The following is a 26513-nucleotide window of genomic DNA, read 5'->3' as shown; positions in this document are numbered from 1 at the left end:
TATTTTCTAGGATTGATCATGTACTTGGGCACAAAAGAAGCCTCAACAATTTTAAGAAGAAAGAAATTATCTCAAGCATCTTTACTGACCACAATGCCATGCAACTAGAAATGTACTACAGAGAAACAAAGGAGAAAAAAAGGAAAGCATGGAGATTAAACAACATGCTATTAAAAAACCAATGGGTCAATGAGGAAATCAAAGCTGAAATTAAAAAATACCTTGAGACAAATGAAAATGAAAACACAACCACACAAAATTTATGGGACGCAGCAAAAGCAGCGCTAAGAGGGAAGTTTATAGTGAAACAGGCCTTCCTGAAAAAAGAAGAACAATCTCAAATAAACAATCTAACCCACCAGCTAAAAGAATTAGAAAAAGAAGAGCAAAAAACCCCAAATGGCAACAGAAGGAAAGAAATAATAAAGATCAGGGCAGAAATAAATAAAATAGAGATTTAAAAAAAACTGAAAAAAATCAAACCAACAGCTGGTTTTTTGAAAAAGTAAATAAAATCGACAAACCTCTGGCCAAACTCACAAAGAAGAAAAAAGAGAGAGCATAAATAAGCAAAGTAAGAAAGGAAAATGGAGAAATTACAACAAATAACATAGAAATACAGAATATCATACAAGAATATTATGAAGAACTGTATGGAACCAAAATAGATAACCTAGAGGAGATGGAAAAGTTTCTGGAAACATACAGTCCACCAAGACTGAACCAAGAAGAAACTGACCACTTGAACAAACCGATCACTAGAAATGAAATCGAATTAGCAATAAAAAACCTCCCTACAAATAAAAGTCCAGGACCAGACGGCTTCACCGGGGAATTACACTAAACATACAAAGAAGAACTCATACCAAAGATTGAAAGATTGAAAAGAAGGGAATACTCCCAAACTCATTCTATGAAGCCACCATCACCCTGATACCAAAACCAGGCACAGACACTACCAAAAAAGAGAATTATAGGCCAATATCATTGATGAACATAGATGCAAAAATCTTCACCAAAATTTTAGCAAATAGAATCCACAGCACATAAAAAAGATTATATATCATGATCAAGTGGGGTTCATCTCAGGGACACAAGGGTGGTTCAACATAAGCAAAACAGTCAATGTAATACATCACATCAACAAGAGAAAGGACAAAAAACACATGATCATCTCAATAGATGCAGAAAAAGCATTTGATAAAATTCAACACCCATTTATGATAAAAACTCTCACCAAAGTGGGTATAGAGGGAACATATCTCAACATAATAAAAGCTATATATGACAAACCTACAGCCAGCATAGTACTCAACAGTGAAAAACTCAAAAGCTTCCCACTAAAATCTGGGACAAGACAAGGCTGCGCACTATTACCACTCCTATTCAACATAGTCTTGGAAGTCCTAGCCACAGCAATCAGGCAAGAGAGAGAAATAAAAGGGATCCAAATTGGAAAAGAAGAGGTAAAAGTGTCACTATATGCCAATGACATGTTACTATATATAGAAGACCCTAAAAGGTCCACACAAAAACTATTAGAGCTGATCGAAGAATTCAGCAAGGTAGCAGGTTACAAGATTAACATTCAAACATCAGTTACATTTCTTTACACTAACGAGGAATCAACAGAAAAAGAAAGTAAAGAAACAATCCCTTTAAAACAGCACCCAAAGTAATAAAATACCTAGGAATAAATCTAACCAAGGAGGTGAAAGAATTATACACAGAAAACTATAAACCATTGATGAAGGAAATTAAAGAAGACTTTAAAAAATGGAAAGATATCTCATGCTCTTAGATTGGAAGAATCAATATTGTTAAAATGGTCACACTGCCCAAGGCAATCTACAGATTTAATGCAATCCCTATCAAATTACCCAGGACATATTTCACAGAACTAGAACAAATCATAATAAAACTTATATGGAACCACAAAAGACCTAGAATTGCCAAAATATCACTGAAGAAAAAGAAAGAGGCTGGAGGAATAACTCTCCCAGACTTCAGACAATACTATAGAGCTACAGTCATCAAGACAGCATGGTATTGGTACAAAAACAGACTTAAGGACCAATGGAACAGAATAGAGAGCCCAGAAATGAACCCACAAACTTTTGGTCAACTAATCTTTGACAAAGGAGGCAAGAATATACAATGGAATAAAGACAGTCTCTTCAGCAAATGGTGTTGGGAAAACTGCATACCAGCATGTAAATCAATGAAGCCAGAACACTCCCTTACACCATACACAAAAGTAAACTCAAAATGGATCAAAGACTTAAACATAAGACAAGATACAATAAACCTCCTAGAAGAAAATATAGGCAAAACATTATCTGACATACATCTCAAAAATGCTCTCCTAGGGCAGTCTACCCAAGCAATAGAAGTAAAAGCAAGAATAAACAAATGGGACTTAATTAAACTTACAAGCTTCTGAACAGCAAAGGAAACCATAAGTAAAACAAAATGACAACCTACTGAATGGGAGAAAATTTTTGCAAATGAAACCAACAAAGGCTTGATCTCCAGAATATATAAGCAGCTCATATGACTTAATAAGAAAAAAACAAACAACCCAATCCAAAAATAGGCAGAAGACCTAAACAAGCAATTCTCCAAGGAAGACATACAAATGATCAATAGGCACATGAAAAAATGCTCAGTATCACTAATTATCAGGGAAATGCAAATCAAAACTACAATGAGGTATCACCTCACACCAGTCAGAATGGCCATCATTCAAAAGTCAACAAATAACAAATGCTGGAGAGGTTGTGGAGAAAACGGAACCCTCTTACATTGCTGGTGGGAATGCAGTTTGGTACAGCCACTGTGGAAAATAGTATGGAGATTCCTCAAAAGACTAGGAATAGGCTTACCATATGACCCAGGAATCCCACTCCTGGGCATATATCCAGAAGGAACCCTACTTCAAAATGACACCTGCACCCCAATGTTCATAGCAGCACTATTTACAATAGCCAAGACATGGAGACAGCCTAAATGTCCATCAACAGATGAGTGGATAAAGAAGAAGTGGTATATTTATACAATGGAATACTGTTCAGCCATAAAAACCGACAACATAATGCCATTTGCAGCAACATGGATGTTCCTGGAGAATGTCATTCTAAGTGAAGTAAGCCAGAAAGAGAAAGAAAAATACCATATGAGATCGCTCATATGTGGAATCTAAAAAAAAACAAAACAGAAATACAAAACAGAAACAGACTCATGGACATAGAATACAAACTTGTGGTTGCCAAGGGGGTGGGGGGTCAGAACGGACAGACTGGGATTTCAAAATGTATAGATAAACAAGATTATACTGTATAGCACAGGGAAATATATACAAGATCTTGTGGTAGCTCATAGCGAAAAAAAATGTGACAATGAATATATATGTGTTCATGTATAACTGAAAAATTGTGCTCTACACTGGAATTTGACACAACATTGTAAAATGACTATAACTCAATAAAAAAAAGTTAAAGAAAAAGAACAATGAAATTTCAAACCCTTAAGTTGATGTGGAAACTTTAGTTTGAATTCAAATTGTATTTTATCTTTTAAAAAAACTAATAAATGGATAACCACACACGTAATTAATTCAAGTAACTCTTGAACAGTTTTCTGAATGAATAACCTTAGTGGTCTAAAGACAAAAGAAATGCAAAGAAACATTAAACTTTACAGAGAATGCTATTAGTAATGATATTGGTGTTTTAAGTTTTAAACTACTTTGTGTGTGCTGTAGAATAGAAGAAATAAATAAATAAAGCAATGTTATTAGGAACCAGTATTTTTCACATGGGAAAGGACAACATACTGACTAGAGAAAGATGAGGAAGAATCGTGTACGATGGATTTGAATTGGAAAAACAGGTTTACATTCACATATTTTAAAAATGTAATTTAACCTTGTATGCAAAAGAAATACGGGTAAGTGACAAATATGAATAAGAACCAATAAGGGCCAGCTGAAACAAAGGATTTAGGAGTCACTGCAAATCTTAGCAACCCTTTTGCACCCCTGCCCTCCAACCACAAGATCAGCATATCCCATATAGGAGCTGTCATTTCAGCCAGAGTCCCAGAACAAGAAGACCCATGGACAAACTCAAACCCAGTCCAGAGCCTGGAAAAGAGCCACTGCGGTGAACTCACAGTACATGAGCAAGAAGTAAATATTCATTGTTGTAGCCACAACTCTTGGTGTTGTTTTTCACTACAGGAAGAGTCAGGTGATGAGATAACTAAATATCAAATTGGTGTATACATAAAAAAGAATGATTTCAAATGACTTCTAAATCATATTACTTTGACTATACATCCTTAGTGGAATATACTCTAAGGACCAGATGAACTGCAAAGAAACCTAAACTGCATCCATTAGTTAACTGTTAGTCATAGAACTGGTGTTAATATTTGTACTAACAGCTTTATTGAGATGTAATTCACTACCATACAATTCGCTCATTTAAACTGTGCAATTCAATGGTTTTTAGTATATCCACAGATACACTCTAGAGAGATATGTGATCATTACCACAATCAATTTTAGAACATTTCAAAACCTCAGAAAGAAACACTATTTCCTTCAACTAGACCTTCTTATCTCCCATCCCTACAGCCCTTACACCACCGCCAATCTACTTTCTGTCTCTACATACTTGTCTATTCTGAGCATTTCATATAAATGGAATCATGTAATATGTGATACCATGTGACTGGCTTCTTTCACGTAGCCTGTTTGTTGTTGCACGTATCAGTACTTCATTCCTGTTTGAAAGACCACATAATATCCTACTGTATACAAACACTGCATTTGCTTATCCATTCTGGGCATTTGGATTGTTGCCTCCTTTTGGCTATTATGAATAATGCTTCTGTAAACACCCACGAATAGTGTTTTATGTGGACATATGTTTTCGGTTCCCTTCACTATATACTAAGGAGTAGAACTGCTGGGTCACACAATAACTCTGTTTAACAATTTGAAGAACTGGTATTTGTTTTCCAAAGAAGCTGTATCATTTTACATTCCCATCAGCCAAGTATAAGGGTTCTAATTTCTCCATCTCCTCACCAACACCAGTTTTTTCCGTGGTTTTATTTATTTTTATAGTCATCTCAGTGGGTGTGAAGTGGTATCTCATTGTGATTTTTATTTGCAGTTCCCTGACAACATGATTTTGAATTTTTCATGGGCTCATTGGCTCATAAAAAATGGCTCATTTTTTTATGTTTTGCCCATTTGTAAATTGGGTACATCTCCAGGTTACCCACAACTTATGGCTGACCTGGCTACAAATTGGAGGTTCCCATGACCTCCTTCCCCTTGGACTTGATTATTTCCTGGTACAGCTCACAGAACTCAGGGAAACATATAACTTACATTTACCAGATTATTAAAGGATATGAAAAAAGGATACAAATGAACAGCCAGATGAAGGGATACATAGGACAAGGTCTGGGGGTGTTTCTGTCCCTGTGGAGCTGGGGTGTGTCACCCTCCCAATATGTGGGTGTTCACCAACTTGGGAGCTCTCTGAACTCCATACTGTCATTTTTACTGAGGCTACCTCACATAGGCATGACTCATTATTAACTTCATTTCTGGCTCCTCTCTCACCTCTAGAGAATGGGGAGCAGGGATAAAAATTCTAAGCTTCCAATCATGGCTGGGTCTTCCCGGTGACCAGCTCCACCTAGGAGCCAATCATGAGACCACCCACAGTTGCCTCAATAGTACAAAGATTCTATTGCCCAGAAAATTCCAAAGGATTTAGGAGCCCTGTGTCAGGAATGGGGGGGTCACAGACCAAATAGTAGAACAAAAGCTGCTCCTAGTGCTCTTATGACTTAAGAATTTACAAGGGTTTCAGGAGCTCTGTGTCAAGAACATGAGGCAGAAACCTACATTTTTTTTTTCTATTACATCACAATAGCATATAATTGGATCTTCTTTTTTTAAATCCAGCCTGACAATCTCTGTCTTTGATTGTTTTATCCATTCACATTTAATGTTTTTATTGATATAGCTGAATTTACATCTGCCATTTCACTTTTGTTTTCTATATCATATTTGTTGTTTCTCAATTCTTCCTTTATTGCTTTCTTTTACATTAAGTGAATATTTCCTAATGCGCATTTTAATTATTTCAATGAATGTGTATATATGTATGTGTACACATACACACGTATACCTTGACCACACTTAGCTGTTAAAACTCCACAAATTTCCAGCTAGTTTCTCTGTTGTTTCCAACAAGATCCTGGGACGTTAACTGCTCCACAAACGGATCCGATCAATTTTGGGCTTCTTGGAAGGGACACTTCCTGAAGTCAGTGTTTGAGATTTGTTCTGACCCCAAAAGGCTCCCCCCAGGCAATCTCTTTCCCTGGTTCTCTCTAGCAAACCCACTGCCCTACAGTTTAGTCTGTATCTCCAGTGAATCCACTGATCTCCTTCCAATTGTCTTTCACAACAACCTCCACAGAACATCCTTTGGCTGCAGCTTTTCCACATTCTAATGCTTTAAATAAAGTAAGCTCCTTTGGGAAAAGATTCTGAGCTACCAGTTTTACAGCCTGCTTCTACCTCCAGATACAATGTCTGAGCCACATTCTGCAGCTGGGATGGGGACAATGGTGTGCTTCTCTGAGAGACACCCTTGCTTTAAGAGCTGAGCACCTGGGGGGAAAGGGCAGTAGCCTCAGGCCTTCCCAGCTAACTTCCTTACAAGTCAGAGTAAGGGTGATCAGACCCAGTGTTCTCAGCAGTACTCTGCCCAGGGTAAAGCCTCCATCCCACAGGTAGGAACCACCACTACTGGCCACACCTGTCCGAAACTTGCCCTCTGCAACAGTAGCTAGAGGCAAGATGAGCTATGTGGATGTGCTGCCCCTCCCAGGATGACTGGGACCTGGGGGGAGAAGGAGCCCTGTTTTCTTCGCTGCTCCAGTCTGGAATGGAGTGTCTGTCTCACTGAGCTGGGGGGAGGTGCAGGGGTTGGCGGGTAGAGAGGGGAGGAGGTCTTGGTTCAAACAGCACAGAATCTCACTGTTCTTACTGAATTTGAGTACATTTTCTATAATAAATGTTTCTTCGTTTACTAAATTCCCTAAGATCATTTCCAGAGACTTTAATTTGGTTGTTTTTTAAAAGTATTTTTCATCAGTTTCACCGAGGACCGGGTCCACATAGCTCTCCATGCTGTCACGCCAGAACTGGAAACTGGCATTATTTTGAAGTTATTTTATATAATATTGTAGGATTGCACAAGTGTTTGTAATTATCTTAATATTGTTAAGAACCAAGATTTTCCACACAAAAGTAATAAATACAATCAAAGAAGAAAAAAATGTTAAATTTGAATTAATAGATATATGAACTCATTTATTTTTCTATTTTAAAATGCATGCAACTCTGTCCACTGAAAAGTGCCAGAAGCAATGACAACACAGTAGCAGTCAGTACACCCAGCACCCAAATCTGACTTTTGTACCAGTTATTAAGCTACTGGCCCTTAGCTCCAAACACCACACTCTGTTACGCAGGATGGGGAGGGAGTCTGCAAACATTTTTCCTTTGCCACTTGTTTACTGTTTGGTTCTGCCAATAGGGGGCGCTAGGTTGGAGGCGGGGAGAATGGATCTGCTCCTTCCTGTTTGCTTGCTTCAGGTTTCTGCCAGTGTCAGGCCAGCAAAGCCCAGTCAGCAGCAGTCTCCAGACTCTTCTGGTTTTCCCAAAACTCCCAGCACCAGCTTGGCAATGCCTCCTCCCCGGTTCCAGCTCCACCCAGCCATTCTTCCACCTTTCCAGGGTCTAATAACCCCAACCTCCTCTCTTTATTGCCCAGCCCTAGGAGTTGAGGCTGCTTCCTGTGTTACTTCCATTTTCTCTTTTTACCTTTACAGATTTCCAATACCCATTTAACTAATTTCCTAAAGCAAATTCTCTCTTTCAAAAGAACTAGTGTAGGTTCTGTTTTCCCGCCTGGATTCTGACATATACAGCTTCTAAATATAATTCTCCAATTAAAAAAAAAAATCAAGGTTTCTTAAAGGAATGCCTGATAATAATGCCTAGGACAGAATACAGAATAGGCCTGCTACATCTTGTACCAGAAATCAAGAAAGTTGTCAAAAATCAATTGACGTTATTGGCATGTTAAGTTATGTCAAAAGGACTTAGAAACCAAGAAGAGAGGCTCCCATTGGCATAATAGGGGATCATTTAAGCAATAAAAAGAATTACTGCAACTGATTGAAACACATGCAAAATATTGAATATATGTGCATAAATACATACATGTTATGCAAATGAGCTCACAAAGACATACTTTTTAAAACAATGAGAAACACAGTCCCTTTTTTGTAACTTTAATGGAATTTAGAGATGAATGAAAATTAAATCTTCCATCTTATCTTAGGAGTCTTTTTTTTTTAAGATGGAGAAATATCTATACCTTGATTGTGGTAGTGGTTACATGACCGTATGCATTTGTCAAAATTCAGATCTATCTACGCTTTAAAAATGGTAAAATTTACAAGTATGTAAATACACCATAATTTTTATATGAAAAAAAATCCTTAATGAAGATGTAAAAATTAAGCCTTATATAAAAAAAGCCTTAATAAAAAAAAAAGTTGTCTTTGCTTCTTTTTCCTCCCTTTGTACAAAATGGAACAAATCTAAAAATACTCCCAGTAACAATGAAAGCCTGCAGCTCAAGGACCTCCTGACATGACACGAATTCTGTGAAACGCATTTGGTTTCACAGGAAACTGGCTGAAGCTGACAGCCGTTCTACAGACCAAGTTGCCAATTTTACCAGGTGCCTAAGTCTTTCCAAAACTTTTATTTGCTGTCTGAAACTAGACAAAGATGATAAAAGATGATGTAAACTAGACAAAGATGATAAAAGGTCTTTACAAGTGTTAGTAATATGAATTAAAGTGCTTGTGGCAAAGGAAATTCCATTAAAATTATGCAAAATTATTTACTGTCTTCTATTTTGAGAAGAAATACCTAAATTTCAGATGAAGGCTGGAGTCAACTCCTTTCATATTTATCTCAGAACTAACTAGTTCCGGTAGAAGTGGATATATGGTTAACTTTACAAAGTAACTTGCTGCCATGCCTCCCAAAAATAACTCCAGCCCAAATAAATCTAACAGTTGAGGAATCTGAGTAGTGCTGGTACTACCTAGGATCTATTTATAAATTTGTTTTATTTTGCACAAGAATTAGACAAAAAGGGTTGGGGGGGGAACGCATTATAAATTATTTTTATAGCTATATATTCCAAAACCACCAAAAAGCACTTTATGCTCTGTCATCACACATTTCTCATTTTCAGTCTCATCGGGGGGTCTCTTCCATGCGCCTCCACACTGCCTCCCTTTTCCCAGCACCTGTTTCACTTACCATAGCAAGCTCCCAGCATATCCCAACCACTTCACTCTCAGATGACCTCCCTACCTCAAGAAAGGACACCAAGAGCTATGAACTCCTTCAATGTCCCTCCCGTGCAACTAACTCCAAGCCTCCTTTTTCCCCCTCTAGCTCTGAAGAGGTTTCTCAGTTCCTCCTCACTTCCTAATCTGCCTCTCCCCAAATCACACTCCATCCTTTTGTTCGCATCTTTTCTCTCAATCCACTACGTTACCCTCCGCTGCTGACAAACATCCTCAAGCCACCTAATCCTAAAAATTCTTCCCTCAGATTCTGATTTCCAGTGACCACTTTCTCATTTACTAACAGTTTCCACTAGTTGTCTTCTCACCCAAACCTCCCATTCATTACTTTAATATTATTTTAAACTCCCACCACTAAAATCAACAATACCTCCTTAATTGCCAATCCAGCTGCTTCTCTTCAGTTCTCCTACCACTTACCTACAAAATAACAGTGTCCTCACTTCGTCTTGATTGCATGACTTCCTGACTTCCTAATATCCTTCTGTTATTCTTGCTCATGGTCTCCTGCTGGGTTCTCTCTGTCATCCATCCTAGACCTCAAAGCTCTCCCCCTGGCAGCATGACCCAGTTTGGTAATTCACTATGCTTCTATTTGGTGACTCTCAAATCACTGTCCCCATCCCCTATCTCCCTCCTGAGCCCCACATCTACTGTTTTGGTCCCACAGACAGCAACTCCTGGATGCCACAGACTCTAACACTGGACATCAAAAAAAAAAAAAAAAAAAAAAAAAAACCACCCAGAAAATCACAAACTTCTCTCTAATCAATCACATACATTGCATCCAGAGCTTGGCACACGGTAACCACCGTGACGAGCTGGCTCCCAGAAAAAAGGAAATAAAGGCAGTACATAAACCCTTACCAAGTTTTTGTATTTTGTATTTTTAAAGCTCCTCTATTAACCAATCGCTAGTTCTTTTGGCACAAAATTAAACCATATCTTCCCATAAAAACCTGTTCCTCTTCCTTGTCATTCCTATGAAATACTAACAATTCAGAATTACCTTGTTTCTGCTGCAGCTCTCACTTACAATTACCCTTGAAAATGTCTTTCAAATCTATGTATCTTGTTTTGAAACGCAACCAAAAAATAAGATAGAGAGATGTGATACACCAAATATAATAAACACTAATCACAGAATCTAGGTGGTGAATATATGGGTATTCACTTTTCATATAATTTCAACTTTTCTGTATGCTTGACAGTTTTTATAATAAAGTGTTGGGAAAAAAAAAAAAAACCTGTCTTCATTCAGGCATTCTTCAAACGCATGCCCTTTTTACTTCCCTTCTGAACGAATCCAGAAGCCTAACTGAGCTGTCTTCCCAAATCCTCCTGTTGTAACCATCCTCCACGATGGCTCCCACTGACCCCTACCTACTGTATTCACACCCTCGTGAAGCCGCCTCCAGCACTGTACCAGGGTTGGTCTCTCTGACCAACAGTATATGGCAGAAGTGACGGTACGTCACTTCCAAGATTAGGTTATGAGACTGCGGCTTTCAGCTTCCATCTCAGCACTCTCTTGGATGACTTGTTTCGAGGAACATGTAAATCACCTAGGGATCTCCTTAAAAGGCACATTCTGATTCGGCAGGTCTGGGGCGGGGCCCAAAATGCAGCATTTCCAACAAGCTCCTAGGTGATGCATATGCTGCTAGTTCAGGAATCAAACTTCAGGGCTGCAAGGACAACTAACAGGGTTAGGAAAGAAAGAAAATAGGGGGAGGTTTTCCATTTTTCCCCCTGCCACATTTAAATCTGTTAACACAAAGTCAAGTCTTTGTAGTGGGTCAGGGCACCATTATCTCAATATATTCAGTTCTACAGTGCAATGCTTCTCAAACTTGAAAGTGCTCATGAATCACACGAGGATCTTATTAAACTGCAGCAGCAGTAAGTCTGAAGCAGGAGCGATTCTGCATTTCTTGCAACCTCCAATGAAGCTTCTTCTAGTCCATGGACCACAAATTTAAAGAGTAAGGTTTAAAGGATGCCTAACTTTTTTTTTTTAAGTTTGACATGTTTGATTATTTAAAAATGTAAAAGTTATACGTCAAAAACGAGAATAAAGTTAACAATGATTTAGGAAAAAAACTTGCAACATGGATGACAACACGTATGTATATTTTTTGTATTAGTTTCCTTCTGCTGCTTAAGAAATTATCATCCCAGGGGGGAGGGTACAGCTCAGCGATGGAGCACATGCCTAGCATGCACAAGGTCCTGGGTTCAATCCCCACTACCTCTACCAAAATAAGTAAATAAACCTAATTATCTCCCCCCAAAACAAAAAAAAGAAATTATCGTCCCATACTTTCCAAGTTTCAGAAACATCAACCTGGAAGATAAACCCTTGAGATGGTTTACAGTGCCTGTTGCACATTCCAGCTTTATGGAGCTTCCTCAACAGCTCCGGCACCATGACCCACCGTGTGTGCACACCTGTTCTCCACTACACCTGACAACTCCCTACACAATAATAAGATCTTCACTTCACTAACCTTAACCCGAAAACACACTTCTGTTTTGATAACACAGTAAGCTAAAGTGGCGTCATCTTTCCCTTCAATTGAGCTTTGATGTAGTTTACCTACTTATAGGCCAAGCATTTCATCACTCTGGGAAGTGTCATGGGGTTGAAGTCCCACAGGCTACTTATTCCAGATTTAGACAGAGAAATCATGGGCCTTTCTTGGCAATTAACCTCTCATACTATATTTTTTTTTCTCATAGAATTTTTAAAAGATATACCATAAAACCTACTCTTTTAAAGTGCACAATTTGGAGGGTAGAGCTCGGCAGTAGAGCACGAGCTTAGCATGCACGAGGTCCTGGGTTCAATCCCCAGTACCTCCGTTAAAAAATAACAACAAATAAATAAATCTAATTACCCCCTCCAAAAAAACCCAAAAATGCTTTAAAAAATAAAAACTAATAAAGTGCACATTTCAATGATTTTTAGTCTATTTAGAGTTGTGTAATTATCATCACTAATTCCAGAAAATTTTCTTCATCCCAAAAAGAAACCCCATACCCTTTGTCTATCTTCCCCAATGTACCCAGGCCCCCAGCAATGACAAATCTTTCTCTCTACAGATTTGCCTATTGTGGACATTTCATATAATGTGTGGTCTTTGTGACTGGCTGCATTAATGTAGCATATTTTCAAGGCACATCCATGTTGTTGAATGAATCAGTATTTCATTCCTTTCTATGACTAAATAATTTCGTTGTATGAAGACAGTATATTTTATCTATTCATCAGTTGATGGACATTTGGGTTATTTCCCTTTATGGCTATTATGAAAAACGCTGCTATAAACTTGTATACAAGTTTTATGTGAACAGGTTTTCAGGTCTCCTGTGAATATCTCTAGGAGCAGACCTGCTGAGTAATATCCTAACAGTATGCTCGTCCTTCTGATGAACTGCCAAACTGTTTTCCAAAGCATTGAACCATTTAACATTCCCACCAGCAATGTATGGGAATTTCACTATTACATTTTCAATCAATGAGGATATAATTATAACGAAAATTATCTACGAAAAATACGGCATTAACGAAACAGAAGTATATGTCCAGCAGGAATACAGGGGATAAAATGTTAGAGGTCCGAACAGATTAACTGAGTTAATCTCTCACGGCCAAAGATTCTTTTATCGTAAAATAGGGACGCTTTGATGACATTTACGTTTCAGTCACAGTTAAGATCAAATAAAACAATCCACGTAAAGGTGCTTTACAACACTGATTACGCATGATTCAATACCAAGCAAAGCACTAGGGGCAAAGGGCTAAATGCCCAGATCCCTCCCCTTTCTTCAGGTTCCTTCCCAGCGGGAGGGGTTGCTGAGTGACGGAGGGGGCTGCAACCACCCGGCTTCTCGTGGAGAGCCGGCCCGACAAGCCACGCAGGATAAATTGTTAGGGCTCGAAAAGCAGAGCCGGCTCCCTCCAGCCCAACGTCGTTCCCAGGCGAGAGATTCCGCAGCCTGCTACTTAGCTTAGCAGGGCAGCGCAAGATCTTTTCCTCTTTTTTAATGGCAAGACATTTATTATGGTTGAACCAGAAAAGGAGGGGCAAGGAGAACTCAAGGAAATCCCACCACCCCACGATCCTAGTCTCGGTCTCTCCAAACCCCGCGTAAGGAAAACACAGGAAGCCCGATTCATTACGAACTCTTGGAGGTCTATCAATCCCAACGGCCCTCACCCCCAAAGACTCCCCTATCGGATTCCCTGGGACAGACAGCGCAAAGCTTACCTGGTGGCTTCCTCCAGCTCGACCCGGCTCGGACCAGGCGCCTCCAGAGGAATAGTAGCCATCGCCTCCTCCGCCTTCTCCCGGCCAGGTGGTCTCAGTCGGGCCGCCTCCGCGCACCCGCCAGGAAATGGGAGGCTGGGGAGGTTCGGGGCGGGGGGGATATATGGGCGGAGGTGGGTGCACGGGCACATCTCCCCCAGGCCCGTAGTAGCGGCCATAAGACGGACCGTCACTGGGGCCGTAGCCCGAACGCCTCAAGGCCGACATGGGCTCCACTGCCCCGAGGCGCTTCCCGCCCCCCACTGCCGGCCCATTGCGCAGGCGCCTACCGGCGAGCGCGAATGGACTGCAGTGAGGGGGGTCGGCCGACAACAGCCAATCTCAGGCCGGGTCCCGCCCCCTCAGCTTCCGAGTCTTGAGAGTCGAAGGACGGAGCGCTGTGACTCTGGGGCTTAGGAAGCAGGAAAACGAGGGGCGACACCGTGTACCTTAAAAAGGAGAGCACAGTTCACCACCATCTATCCAAACTAAATTCCTTTTCCCTCTTATCAGGGATGCGGATATGTAGTCCAGGGACAGCACTACGTCCCGCCTCTTCCTGAGGACGGGCACGTGACGCCGGAAGTGGGTGGGGGTAATATGGCGGCGTTTCCGGCAGGCCCCGGCGGCTGAAAGCCGGGGCGGACGTGCTGGTCCGGGTCCGGGTTCCTGTCCCGGTCCCGCCGAGGCGGCGACTCCTGTAGGTAGAAGGAGTTATTGGACACACTGGCCCACCGTCGCTATACATTGCAGCCTTATATCAGTTCAAAATGAACTATATGCCCGGCACCGCCAGCCTCATCGAGGACATTGACAGTGAGTAGTTCATCTCCTCTAGGTGAAGTCTGCGGTGAGACCCTTCCTTCCAGGAGGGTGCCTCTTGGAAGGGAGCTCAGAAAATGAGTCTGGGGCGGGAGGGCGGTGTGTCTTTGGCAGAGTTCTGGGCATTCGGCGTTGACGTCCTTCACTGGATGGAGGAGCCACGGGACACACCGTTTGCCCACCTGCTAGCCTACTACCTGTATCCTGTCTCTCGCAGCCTCCACCAGTCCCCGCTCAAGTTGTAGAATTCATTCCTGCTTTGCAGGGATGCGGCTGCTGAGGCCGAAAATTGCCTCCTCCCTCAAGCCCCACCCCAGTCCATCATCTCCCACCTGTGATATTTCAAAGTACGAAGTGGTTCCTGGGGGATGAATGAGACTCCTTTGAGAAAGGACTCGTCAACAAATGAAAATATTAAATACAACAGCGGTTGGACTTAATTGATACTAAACATAAGCTTTATGTTGTGTGTCCGTTTGCAATCTTCTTTTGCCGTTGAGTCTTTAGACGTTCAGGTTACGGTAGTAGAGACCGCTGCCAGAAAAGGTATTGACATTTCCAGAAAGGCTAAGTCACTTCAAACTTTTTTTTTCCCCTCCTAGACAGTATTCTTTTGCTTTTGTTAAGAGGACCTCTTATTCCTAGTCACTGTCCTGAGGCAGAGCTCAATCCTGTATAAGTTGTCCTGTCTTTCCTTTTTCTAAACTGTCATCTGTGAATTATTCCTCAAGCAACGTTTTTTTAAATCGTTTTAATCATGTGATCTGTCTCATTAACTTGTAATTGCTGCAGAATAGTTTACAGACAGTTCCAAACAAGTTACAACAATTCCTATAGTTAGTGTGTGCAAATTGAAGAGTGAGTTTATGATCAAGTTATCTTCCCATTGTCTGAAATCATTTTTTAAAATCCAAATTAATACTTTTCTTCTCATATCTTATCTCTTTCTGTCTCCCCCTGCACCCTCCCCTTCATGTATGTTCTTCTCTGGTCATCTCAAATTTTTTCTCAGTTGTGTTTCCCTGTCAAATTCCCATCCTTTTTTCGTATCTTTACCTACAAAACTCTTCTGAGTCATCTCCCATTTTAACTCTCCTTTTTGACCACCTACAATATACCACCTCTGTTACCCCTGCAGTCTGATTTTTGTTCTCAACACACTACTGAGATGCATTCTTTAAAAGACATCAGTCTCATGCGCTCCTCTGAGTTCTTCCCTCCCCTCCGCAGCACTGTGATACTGTCACCACTGGATTTTTTATTTTCTTGATTCCTCCAACACTGGTACTTGCCGATTTTCTTACCTCTGCAGCTCTTATTGTTCCCTAAAACAGATGGTCTTTTAGGTTCCATCGTTGGCCTGATGCTTTCTTTAAATCTCTAGAAGAGCTCCTGGACTTATCCATAATTACTCTAATTGTAATCTGTTCGGCCTTCTAGTCTTACATTTCCAGCTGCCTGTTGACATTTCTACATAGATGTCCTGATGGCACTTCAGAATCACAACAGCTGATAACCTTCCACCTGAGCTTGCTTCTTTCACTCCCAACTTTTGGTAAATGGTGACTCCCTGACATGATGACTCAGAATTCCTACATCTTCTTTAACTCCTCTCTTCAGCATCTGCTCTCTCACATATACCTACATATGCAGACAGAACTGGGTGTCCATGCCCATCCCTTACAACCTCAGCGTCTGAGTCCTTGCCCTTCCCTTCCCAACTCTTCGCTGGTTCAGGTCTCTTCTTCATGCCTCTGACTCTGGGAATAGCCTCAAACCTGCTCTCTTTTCTGCCAGTTTAATCTTAAGTGTTTCCTTGCTTCCTGTGAAGTCACACCCAGACTCAGCCTGCTCCCAGTACTCTTCAGACCTCATCTCCTTTTATTCCCCCTCATACTCTCACCTTTTAGCTAAACACTTGGATACACAGCTCTTTTTTCTTCTACCTAAATTACAGATTTCCTTCCTCTTCCCTTTCCCTGTCACTCTTCCCATGGCCAGAAATTATCTACCTTTCAAGGTCGAACTCAGATACCTCCTCCAGCTAGATACAGTTTCTCTCAGTTTCATATAATTAAGATTGCCTTTCCTGTGGTACTTAACTATACCCCAAGGAAGCCTATAAATTCCTTCAGGAAAGAATCGGTCTTATTCCTCTGTTCTGCATCTAGAAAGTACTTTAGGTATGGCACTGAAGAAACGAGTGAATTTTGCCAGCTGTTCTAACTTACTGTCATTCTTTAGTGTCAGCTCAGAGTCACCTCCTCAGAGGTTTTCCCTAGCCACCCACCCTCTCTTCTGTAGCTGCTTCCCCTCTTCCTCCCGCTATCCTATTATCTTGTTTATTATTCTGCTAGACTAGTCACTATAGGCCATTTTTATTTGTTTGACTTCGTCCACCAGGAATATAAGTTCATGAGGCTGGTGACTCTGAATCTTATGTTCTGCTATAGAGCTAGGTCCCAGAACAGCACATAGCTCTCAATAAATATTACTGAATTTTTTCTCCAGTTCGTTTTCAGCATCCTCTTTTTATATGTCTGAGGCACTATTTGTATTTTAAAGTAATTCACCTGAGGAAATTGATACAACACTGTAAATTGACTATAACTCTAAATAAATTAATAATTAATTAAAATAAAATGAAATAAAATAATTCACCTGATTCCAAAATGTGAAATAGAAACTTCCTTCTAAGTTGAGGGGAAAATAATTCTTGAATTAAGATCACAAAGATCATGTAGACTCAATTTCTAAACTGGCAGGTATGGACACTGACACGACACCGAGAGGGTGTACCTCGCAAGCATCAGCATCCGGAGCCAGTCATTCAGGCCCCCTGACCACACACCCAGTTCCTTTCCCCTCTGCCACGCTCCTCTGATTCTTTTCACCACTAGTCTTCGCATCTGAACCCCAGGCTGCCTTGGTCATCCTTCTGATTCCCCAGTGAGCTCTGCCTTAAATATATCGGAAGAGGAAGTGGCAGAGCTGAATCTGTTAGTAGCTTTGTTTTTGTTGTTATCCTTTAAACTCACTGAAGCTAACAGTTTTCATTTTTTTTAAAGATCTCTTTTCCTCTCCCTAGAAAAGCACTTGGTCCTGCTTCGAGATGGAAGGACACTTATAGGCTTTTTAAGAAGCATTGATCAATTTGGTATGTATTAGTTATGGGCTTCTATACTCTGCATAATAAGAGCTGTCCATTGTATTTCTGTGTTGTTGCATATTGAATTTTTTTTATCTGCAACTTTTTTCACGTGTCTGGCATAATGGAATACTGTTCTGAGTTTCTAGATTACAGTTAGATGGTCCAAAAGTTTTGTTCATGAGCTTGTATTTCAAAAACTGGTTTTCACTCAAACATGGTGATTACAGTGTTTGGGGCTATTTTTTATTTTCCCCATTAGAGGGAGCCAGATGATAGAAATAAACTCAGTCCACTGAAAAAGCTGTTTATTTGTACATTGGCTTGGGTGTGACTACTTTTCAAAGCAGTTCCTGCACTGAAGGTAATCCCTCCCTGTCCAATGAAAATGGGATGGAAGGCCTTTCCTGAAGCTTTTTAGGGACCTCCAACATTAAACTCAAGATTTTACACTTACGGATACATCGGACTCAAGGTCTTGGTCTTGGTTTTGCCTCCTGCATTTTTCTCGAGAGATCTTATATTTGCATCTGTTTTGAGGAACTTCTCACTTCATATCAACATTTGCTGGACATCTGCTAGATAAGCGGCTTTGGCCATGAGGATAAACAACATAATTGTAAAACTTACAAAAATTATAGACAAGAGGAGCACAGATACCTGCCTTTCTTCAAGTAAGACAAACAGTATCAACTGAAGAAAAGTAATTATTCTTCACAGGTTGAGGTTCTAAATCTTAAGTCAAATTCATCAGACAACTTTGAAGGAAAAGCTGTGAATTCTGACTTCACTTTCAGATGACCAGATTATGGTTATCTGACAAAGGGAAGAAATAGGTTATTGTTGTATTATAATCCATTAGATTAAATGAATCCTAAGTACTGAAACAAAGTCAGCTCTTTGATAAACCATCACATCACACCCCCACACAACACAGAGAAACCGTTTCCTTCCAAAAAACCAGAGTTTTCCTTTCTGCAGTTGTTTGGGATTTAGTGTTCCAGGTGCCCTATCATTTTTATTTTCTTACAGCCATTGGTGATACTAGCAGTTACCTCATAAAGAAATTCAGTTTTCTTAACTCACTTCCACCATCCTCTTGTATTCGTGCAACGTAATGGCAAATACTCTCTCAGTTTGCAGTTGTTTGAAAGTCTCCTAAGTGGTGTGTCTTAATGAAGCAGAAAGAGATCAAAAGTTTAGCTTTTCTGAGAATTAGAAGGTTTGAAAATCATGTTTAGCTAAACCTTTTCTACTTGAACTCACTGCTTAATTGAGTTATGGACCTTTACGAGTAATTTGAACTAAATATCTTTGTTTCTTCCCTGTACACTTATAGCTAACTTAGTGCTACATCAGACTGTGGAGCGTATTCATGTGGGCAAAAAATACGGTGATATTCCTCGAGGGATTTTTGTGGTCAGAGGAGAAAATGTGGTCCTACTAGGAGAAATAGTAAGTGAAAACTGTTAAGCTGCTATAGATCTTGTTAATCATGCTAGTTAGGTTTTTTTCTTTTCCAAGATGGGAAAAATATATTTTCCACATTCACCCAGCTTCTCATAGGAAACCACCAAATTAGCTTAGGAAAGTTACGCTGTAAAAGGAAAGCTACAGAAAACAGTTAAAGTGCCTCGTGGCATTTTAAAGGTTTTGACTAAAGCAAAATATCATTGATTTTGCCAATATCATAAAAAAAAAATACTGTCCTACACACGTGTTTGTTAATGTATTATTCCGGTGTCTCTAATAGAAAATAGAAGCTTGATACCTAAGAAGAGAATAACTCAATGGAGTATGGTTTAATTGACATTGGAACATTTTGGAGTCATTTAAACAGTTGTTCATGACAGAAAGTTAATTAGCGGTGTTTGGGGGAAAGGCACATTGCATATACAGTGTGACACTCATGTTTTTAAGCGTGGGGAGGGAAAAGAATGGCTGCAGAAGAATCCTTTCTGTTAACTTTCCTGAGAGTGGAGCTCACCTTCACTTGGAGCCTTAGCTCACAGCCAAGGAGGAGGTACCTGCCATCTGGGTCAGGAAGACCAGCTGGCAGGTGACAAGTTAAATCACATCCTCTAAAGTGGTGTTACTGTTAAGTCTCTGAATATGTGTGTGGACTATTAGAAAACTATTCCAAAACATATATATTAGAAGTACTCAGGGGGGAGGGTATAGCTCAGTGGTAGAGGGAGTGCTTAGCGTGCACAAGATCCTGGGTTCAATCCCCAGTCCCTCCATGAAAAATAAAGCTCATTACGTCCCCCTCAAAAAAAACAAAACCAAAAAAATCAAAAAAAAAAAAAAAAAAAGAGAAGTACTCAGAGTGCTTTTTTATTTTAAGCATTTATTTATTTTTAAGTTTTTGTTTTGTTTGTTTTGGGGGGTGATTAGTTCTATTTAATTTTTTTTTAATGTGAGGTACTGGGGATTGAACCCAGGACCTCATGCATGCTGAGCATCTGCTCTACCACTTAAGCTAAACCCTCCCCCCGTCAGAGTACTCATTTTTAAAAGAAGATAAAACTTGATTTCGTATTTCAGATGAAACATTTACTTTAAAAGAGGAGTACGTTATGTAAAATCTTTGACCTAAGCCTGGTGCTTCTGATTATTGGCTTTCCAGGAAAATCAAACCTTGGTGTTTGCTTGATTTTATCTTTAAAGTTTTCAGTAAAGTTTCCCAATACCTAGCCACATCTTAAGTCAGGTTTACAGAAGTCTTTGGAGTGGGGTGATTTGGTCCATAGCTATTTTTAATGGTAGGCCGTTTGAGGAAGGATGGAGGTAGTTCTGCCAGGGTCACGTTGGTTCCGAGACCTCACGTTGAAACAGTTAGCTAGGAATGACTAGTCAATCCTGTCTAAGTGTTGCTGTGAAATATATGAAATAACTTTTTCTTCCTAATTTAAAAAATATTTTTGTGGTTGACATTTTTGGTTCAGTGTTATCATTTCTTACATGTTTAAGCAGCGGAAATTGTTACCTCCTGGTACCATGTAAAGGTTGAAATAAAGCACCTGGGGTTGGGGAGCGGGCAGTAAGTGACTGGGAAGTGGTCTGGCAGCACCTTAAGAGGCTGACCCACCCCTGGATGGCAGGATTGTAGGTGATTTTTTCCTTTTTTTCATTCTTTTCTGAATTTGATTTGTGAAGGGGAGATACATCACTTCACTGTCAGGGGAACCAATTTAAACTAAAATAGTGTAAACGCCACAGCTGGCACTTCCTGTGTGAGTTACATTGGCACAAATGGCCCTGTTTGGTTGTGTGTGAAGAGAAGTGAACTTGCGTTTATTCACTGTTTCCTGGGAGCCCTTCTGTAAAGAAAAGTACTCCTTTTTTGTATGTTATGGTTTGCATGCTGCAGAATTTTTACGGTGGTACCACTGAAAAAATATGGTTCAGGAATGCTTACATAGTTACACAAATCAGCAGTCAATGTGAAGAAATTCCATACCAATTCTAGGGAATCTCAAACCTAGAAACCATTTAGTTCCTGTAAATATCCAGGTCCCTGGATCCTACCTCAAGGATAATGAGACACACATGGTCTGAAGTAACAGACTGATCATTGTGAAACAGCATTATCATAACCACATGACTAGCTCAATGCATAACATTGAAAAGCCCAAGAGGTGTAGTACACTAAGCCAAGAACGTTATCTTCCCTTCTGCCGCCCGTGGGGTATGAGGGGAGATTACACCTGATAACATACATCTTGCTGGATGCAGTTAAGTTTTGACCCAGGGCAGGGCTTGCTTATGTAAACATGTGGCTTTCATTCTGACCTCTCTGGCCAGAGTCCTCCATCTGCTGTGTCAGCGCCTGTGGGTTCTGAGGCCTTGGCAGCTCGTGAAGATTAGTATCCAGTGGCAGGCTGGAACATCTGGACAATGTGTTGATGCCTTCTCAGAATTTTATAATTAAAAGTGACAGAGGAGAATGAGAAGTAGGAATCCCTGTCTGTATGGGCGTTCCATGTAACGAAACCACAGAATAACCTGTGGGTTCATTTTAAGGAGCATAAACTGAGCCTGTTGATAGTGAGATACTGTTACAGCAAGGTTTTGCATTATAAAATCAGTTATTAAACGTTTGTAAGTGTTCAAAAGTAAAAATATTAAGCATAATACACTGTATTAAGTGGAAAAAATAGCCAATTTTGCATTGAGCTTTTTCTTAAGTCAGTATATACATAGAAAAACTGGAAGGACGTTCACCAAAGTATTATTCCTCCACACTGGATCATAGATAGTTTTTTAAAATTTTTTTCTTCTTGTCTGTTTTCTAAATTTCATACAAGGAACGTGTTTTTTTGAAACAAGGGGAAAAAATTTCTATTAAGCAAAAATATTTTAAATTAAAATAGTGTAGAAATATATTGGCCAAATGGTCTGCTGAGGTTTTCTCCAGAAGACTTGTCATAGAGGGGAAGGAAGTACTGTGTTATGATTTAACAACTCCTAGTTAATGTGACAGAGGGACAGTTTATTGCCTTTAAATGCGGGGGGTGGGGTAGCAACAGTGCTACTTTGAATCAATGTTCCTACCTTCTTACTGAGCAACCCCCCTCCCCAGAAATTAAGCTGTAAAAATACAGAATTTACCCTGAAGCCATCCTGATGTTGGTAACTTCTCTCTTGGATTGACTGGGGTTGGGGAGATAGCTGTTTGTGAGCAGCCCTGATGTTCTTTTCTTGTTGTTTTCTTTTTCTCTTTTTTAAGAGACTAATGTAGGACTTGACTTTGGATAACCTAAAGCTTGGTCATACACACTGGTACTGCTCCCTGTTCCCACACGCTTATGTGTTCTGTAGGACCACTGCCAGCCATCTCTTTGTACTATTTGTCTGTCGGGCTATCTGAGCCCTGCCACCAGTACAAAAAAACCACCCGAAACCCCTTTGCTTTAGATGTGATGTTTTGGTCATCAGGTGAAGTTTTCCAAACCTGCTTGTTTTGTAGGACTTAGAAAAGGAGAGTGACACACCCCTCCAGCAAGTGTCCATTGAAGAAATCCTAGAAGAACAAAGGGTGGAGCAGCAGACCAGGCTGGAGGCCGAGAAGCTGAAAGTTCAGGCTCTGAAGGACCGAGGCCTCTCCATCCCTCGAGCAGACACTCTTGATGAGTATTAAGCCTTTGGCTCAGAGGCCATTGCTCTTGGGGAGCAGGGGCTGTCACTGAGTGAAGGTGACATCCTGGCCGCTTCACACATGGTACAGCCTACAAAGACTACTGTAGAGATTGGGAAAGTCATTTTTATTTTGAATTCTTCCACGTATACAACATGAAGAAATTACGTGGGTTCTTTTTTTTTTTTTTAAATAAGAAAATCATCATTTAAAGAAACAGTGGCAGGGACTGCTTTCACACAGCACTGTGGAGCCAGCAGCTACTTCTTTATATTGCTCTTCTCACCCCAAATTAGAGGTTATAGGAGACTTTCTTCATTTACTTGTAAATAAAATACAAATCTCAAAATGATGGTGTTCTTTCCCAAGTGTGAGTTGCCTGCAATGAAGAGACATAATTAAATCTCTCCTCTCAAAGGTATAAGCTGTAAATCCATTCACACACACTGGGATTCCCCTCCTGTCACAATTCCAACCTAAGAGTTACTCACGCAGGAATGTTTTCATACTAAGGTCCTCCCCTCTCCTCTCGGCATGTTTTCTTCTGATAAGAAAAACAAATTTTCAGGCTTGAGGAGGGCTCTCTCAGTGATGTTTTGCAGTTACTGATGACAGCAGAAGCCTGGTGCTCCAGAGACGGCATCACTGTGGCTCCTGCTGTTTCTCCTTCGCCAACGGCTGTTCCAAACCATGTTCTCATGAGATTCAGGTGACTTTTTCTCTAAACATGCTATTAATTTCGTTAGGTTTTCTAGTCGTTTGGATCGATCTTGAGCCTCGTACGCTGTTACCAAAAAGAAGCACAAATAAGTTGGTGTTTCAGTGACTGAAACATCTGGGTTATTCTTGGCCATTGTGTCTTGGCTGACACCCCCGGCGATGCTCCCTTTCTGGTATGATGTTAACTGCACGGTAATTGTAAGAGGCTGTACTTTCCAAACGAGCAGTATCGTGGAATGAATCGTGTACTGAACTTGGTTAAAGGTTAAATACAGGGTAAAGCTGGGACTTGGTTTTCTCCAGCACCTTGGGTTCAAGGAAGTCGGTTATCCTCTCTGATGGTCAGTTTTGATTATATTGTGAGTGCACCCCTCCTGCCCAGCTCATTGTGATTCCTTCTTCATGTGTTCAGTCAAAGATCTTTTTTGGTAGGTTTCAGTCTTTTTCATCAATAATTGTTCGGTTAGCTATGATTTTGGCGTAAGGTGAGCTCCAGGTCCTTCACTCCACCAACTTGACTGCTCTCGCCTGACTCTCAGTTTTAACTAAAATTATTCCAGACACTTAACTTTTTATAGTCTTGAGCAAAGATGTCCTTCGGTGTTTATGTCCAATTCCTCTGTGGTTGAGTTATTTTGTAGTATTAAATACCCTTTACACTTCATGAGCTCAGGTGATTTTAAAACTGCCTCAAATGCTGATAAACTATTTGACTGCTGAGCTATTCATCATTGGGTTGGTTTCAAAGTAAATGATTTGTGATGAACAGCTGTTACTTGATGATTTATCTAGTGTGTTTCACCTCTAATCTTAAACTGTTTAAGAGCCGGGATTTGTTATTAACACCCACACAAAGGGAAAACCCCATCACCAACTTTTGGAAGCTGCTAACTTTACAAGAAGATTTTCTTTGAGAGTCAGCAGAATTACAGCATTTGTTTTTCTGAGCACCACTGTTTCAGAACTTCTGACCCCTTCAAGAGATTCAGATTAACTGTAGTTGTCTTTTCAACCTCCTTCAAACAATTCCAAATGCAATCATAAGAGAGATGATTTATTCTTACATTCAAAAAAGAAAAGAGACTTCATTTCCACAGTAGGTCAGGAATTTCCAAGCTATAGCCAGCTTTCAGTCATTATGCATAGTAATATATTGATTTTAGGCCTTTGTCACACAGGCAGCAGCAAAGAATTAGACCTGAAGGATGAAACTAGACCACCTGCTTCCCTCCTCTTAGTCTCACGCTGCTCAGTGCAACAGCTGCCCTCAGCTCTGCCCCATCCAGGCTCTTTGCAGATGCTGAAATCTGGTGCTTTTTCTCCTGGACCACTGCTAGTACCCTTCTGCTATTATCAAACTTCAAAGTCAACCTCAGTTTGTACCTTTGTTTTATCTTTAATAGTTTTTTTCCAATAGGGGAATCTATGAGACTGCTTTCAAGGAAAACAAGTAAGGGAGATCTACTGCAGCCCCTGTCCTGACCATCTTCCTCCCAACCTAACTGGGTACAGCAGCGTATCTCTCACTCTTAACAGCTGTTCTTTTTCCCTTTCCTTGGCCCTTGACCTTACATTGCATGCTCTTAGCTAAATTTAAACCGCAGTATCTGCTCTCCTCCTTGGCTCTGATAAACTCCTGGCAGGCCCTGGACACTTAGCAGAGCCAGATATCCTCATACTGCTCCTTGTGGAGGGCTTTTCGGGGATGCCACGTCAGCGTGAACCCCAGAGGTGTTACACAGACATGAAAGCTGGAAAGTAGCCTCAGTTTTGCTCACAAGAGTACAGGTGGCAGGTCAGGCTGAGTGAGATACAGGTGGCAGATGGCACAGGCCAGCAGGCAGAGCGGGTGCACCCCCTGAAAGTCAGCCATGCCCTGGATGAAGCTGGAATTTCCTTTTCTCTCTGCTTAGGAAATAACTTGCTCTGGGTACTGGCATGAATCCTTCCCTCGCAGCCTTTAGATCTCTGTTCAAGTTTCACTTTCCCTGACGAATTGTTTTAAACAGCACCCCACCCCCACCTGCATCCTTTCCATAGCAAGTATCACAATCCAACATAAATTTCACCCCTTTACTGTCTGGTCCACTCCCCCACTAGAATGTCAGCCCTTAAGGACAGAACTTTTGTCACATTCAGTCCTGTACTCCTACATCTAGAGTGATGCCGGGCATATATTAGGTCTCAATGTGTATTTTTGGAGTTGAAGGCTGGGTTGATGGATGGATGGGAGCGTGCTGTGAATTCAAGCTGGTACACTCAGATGCTTTAGAGTCCAGTAGAGCACCCAAAGATGAAGACAGCAGGACCCACCGAGCAAGCAGGAGCGATCAGCAGTGATCCTTACACTGAATCCGGACATGCTGTCAGGCAGCCTTCATGGGAGCCCACAGCCCTCCAGGTTGAAGAATCTGGAAATAACCAGTGTAAGAATCAGAGTATCCCAGGGTTGCTGGAAGCAAGACATTCTTGGGTGTGTTTTCCTCCCACCCTTATCTTCCACATTACCCCTGCAGAGGCCCCCCAGGTAACGAGAGCAAGAGACTGCATCATGGGTGCTTGCTTTTACAAACTAAGCAGGGTTTGTGTCTAGTTAAGTGACCTAAGATCTAACCTGAAAGAATTAGGACACTGATCCTAGAGATCTGCTGCTGGCATGCCCCAAAGCTCTGGGTCGAGCCACCTTGTTAGCCCTCCCCTGCCTGTCTACTCCTCCAGGCCTGCCAGGGCTACTTGGAAGCAGAGGATAAAATCAGGTCTGTTCTTTGTCTCCTGTCTCACGTCCCAGCTTTGCCTCTCTTTCCCCTCTTCGGCCTCCTACTTTTCCCTGGTCTCCTTTTAAAAATAATTTTTTTCCCCTAACTCCAGACACTCAGCA

At 40.8% G+C, this 26513-nt stretch overlaps 2 protein-coding genes and 1 long non-coding RNA gene across 3 annotated transcripts in view; 1 reads left to right on the top strand and 2 right to left on the bottom strand.

Annotated features, from left to right (window-relative positions):
• BAG4 (BAG cochaperone 4) overlaps positions 1–14224 on the bottom strand; it is a 34055-nt gene extending 19831 nt beyond the window's left edge. The window contains exon 1 of the mRNA XM_010946253.3: positions 13767–14224. Within this exon, the coding sequence (XP_010944555.2) occupies positions 13767–14033 (267 nt within the window). The 5' untranslated portion in view covers positions 14034–14224. The remainder of the gene's footprint in view (positions 1–13766) is intronic.
• A 102-nt stretch (positions 14225–14326) lies between these two features.
• LSM1 (LSM1 homolog, mRNA degradation associated) lies at positions 14327–23267 on the top strand. Its single transcript, XM_010946280.3, has 4 exons — positions 14327–14621; positions 17716–17784; positions 19115–19230; positions 22748–23267. Exons 1-4 carry the CDS (start codon positions 14576–14578, stop codon positions 22916–22918), a joined length of 402 nt encoding a protein of 133 aa, XP_010944582.1. The 5' UTR covers positions 14327–14575; the 3' UTR covers positions 22919–23267.
• LOC123614355 (uncharacterized) lies at positions 23088–23545 on the bottom strand. Its single transcript, XR_006721701.2, has 2 exons — positions 23407–23545; positions 23088–23294 (listed from the first exon to the last, which is right to left on the bottom strand). It is a non-coding gene; the product is annotated as an uncharacterized LOC123614355 (long non-coding RNA).
• Positions 23546–26513: the final 2968 nt, after the last annotated feature.

This window comes from Camelus bactrianus, chromosome 26 (assembly GCF_048773025.1).
Source record: "Camelus bactrianus isolate YW-2024 breed Bactrian camel chromosome 26, ASM4877302v1, whole genome shotgun sequence".
Lineage (NCBI taxonomy): Eukaryota > Metazoa > Chordata > Mammalia > Artiodactyla > Camelidae > Camelus > Camelus bactrianus.
The sequence above is the reverse complement of the archived record's forward strand: the minus strand, read 5'-3'. Positions and strand labels throughout refer to the sequence as shown.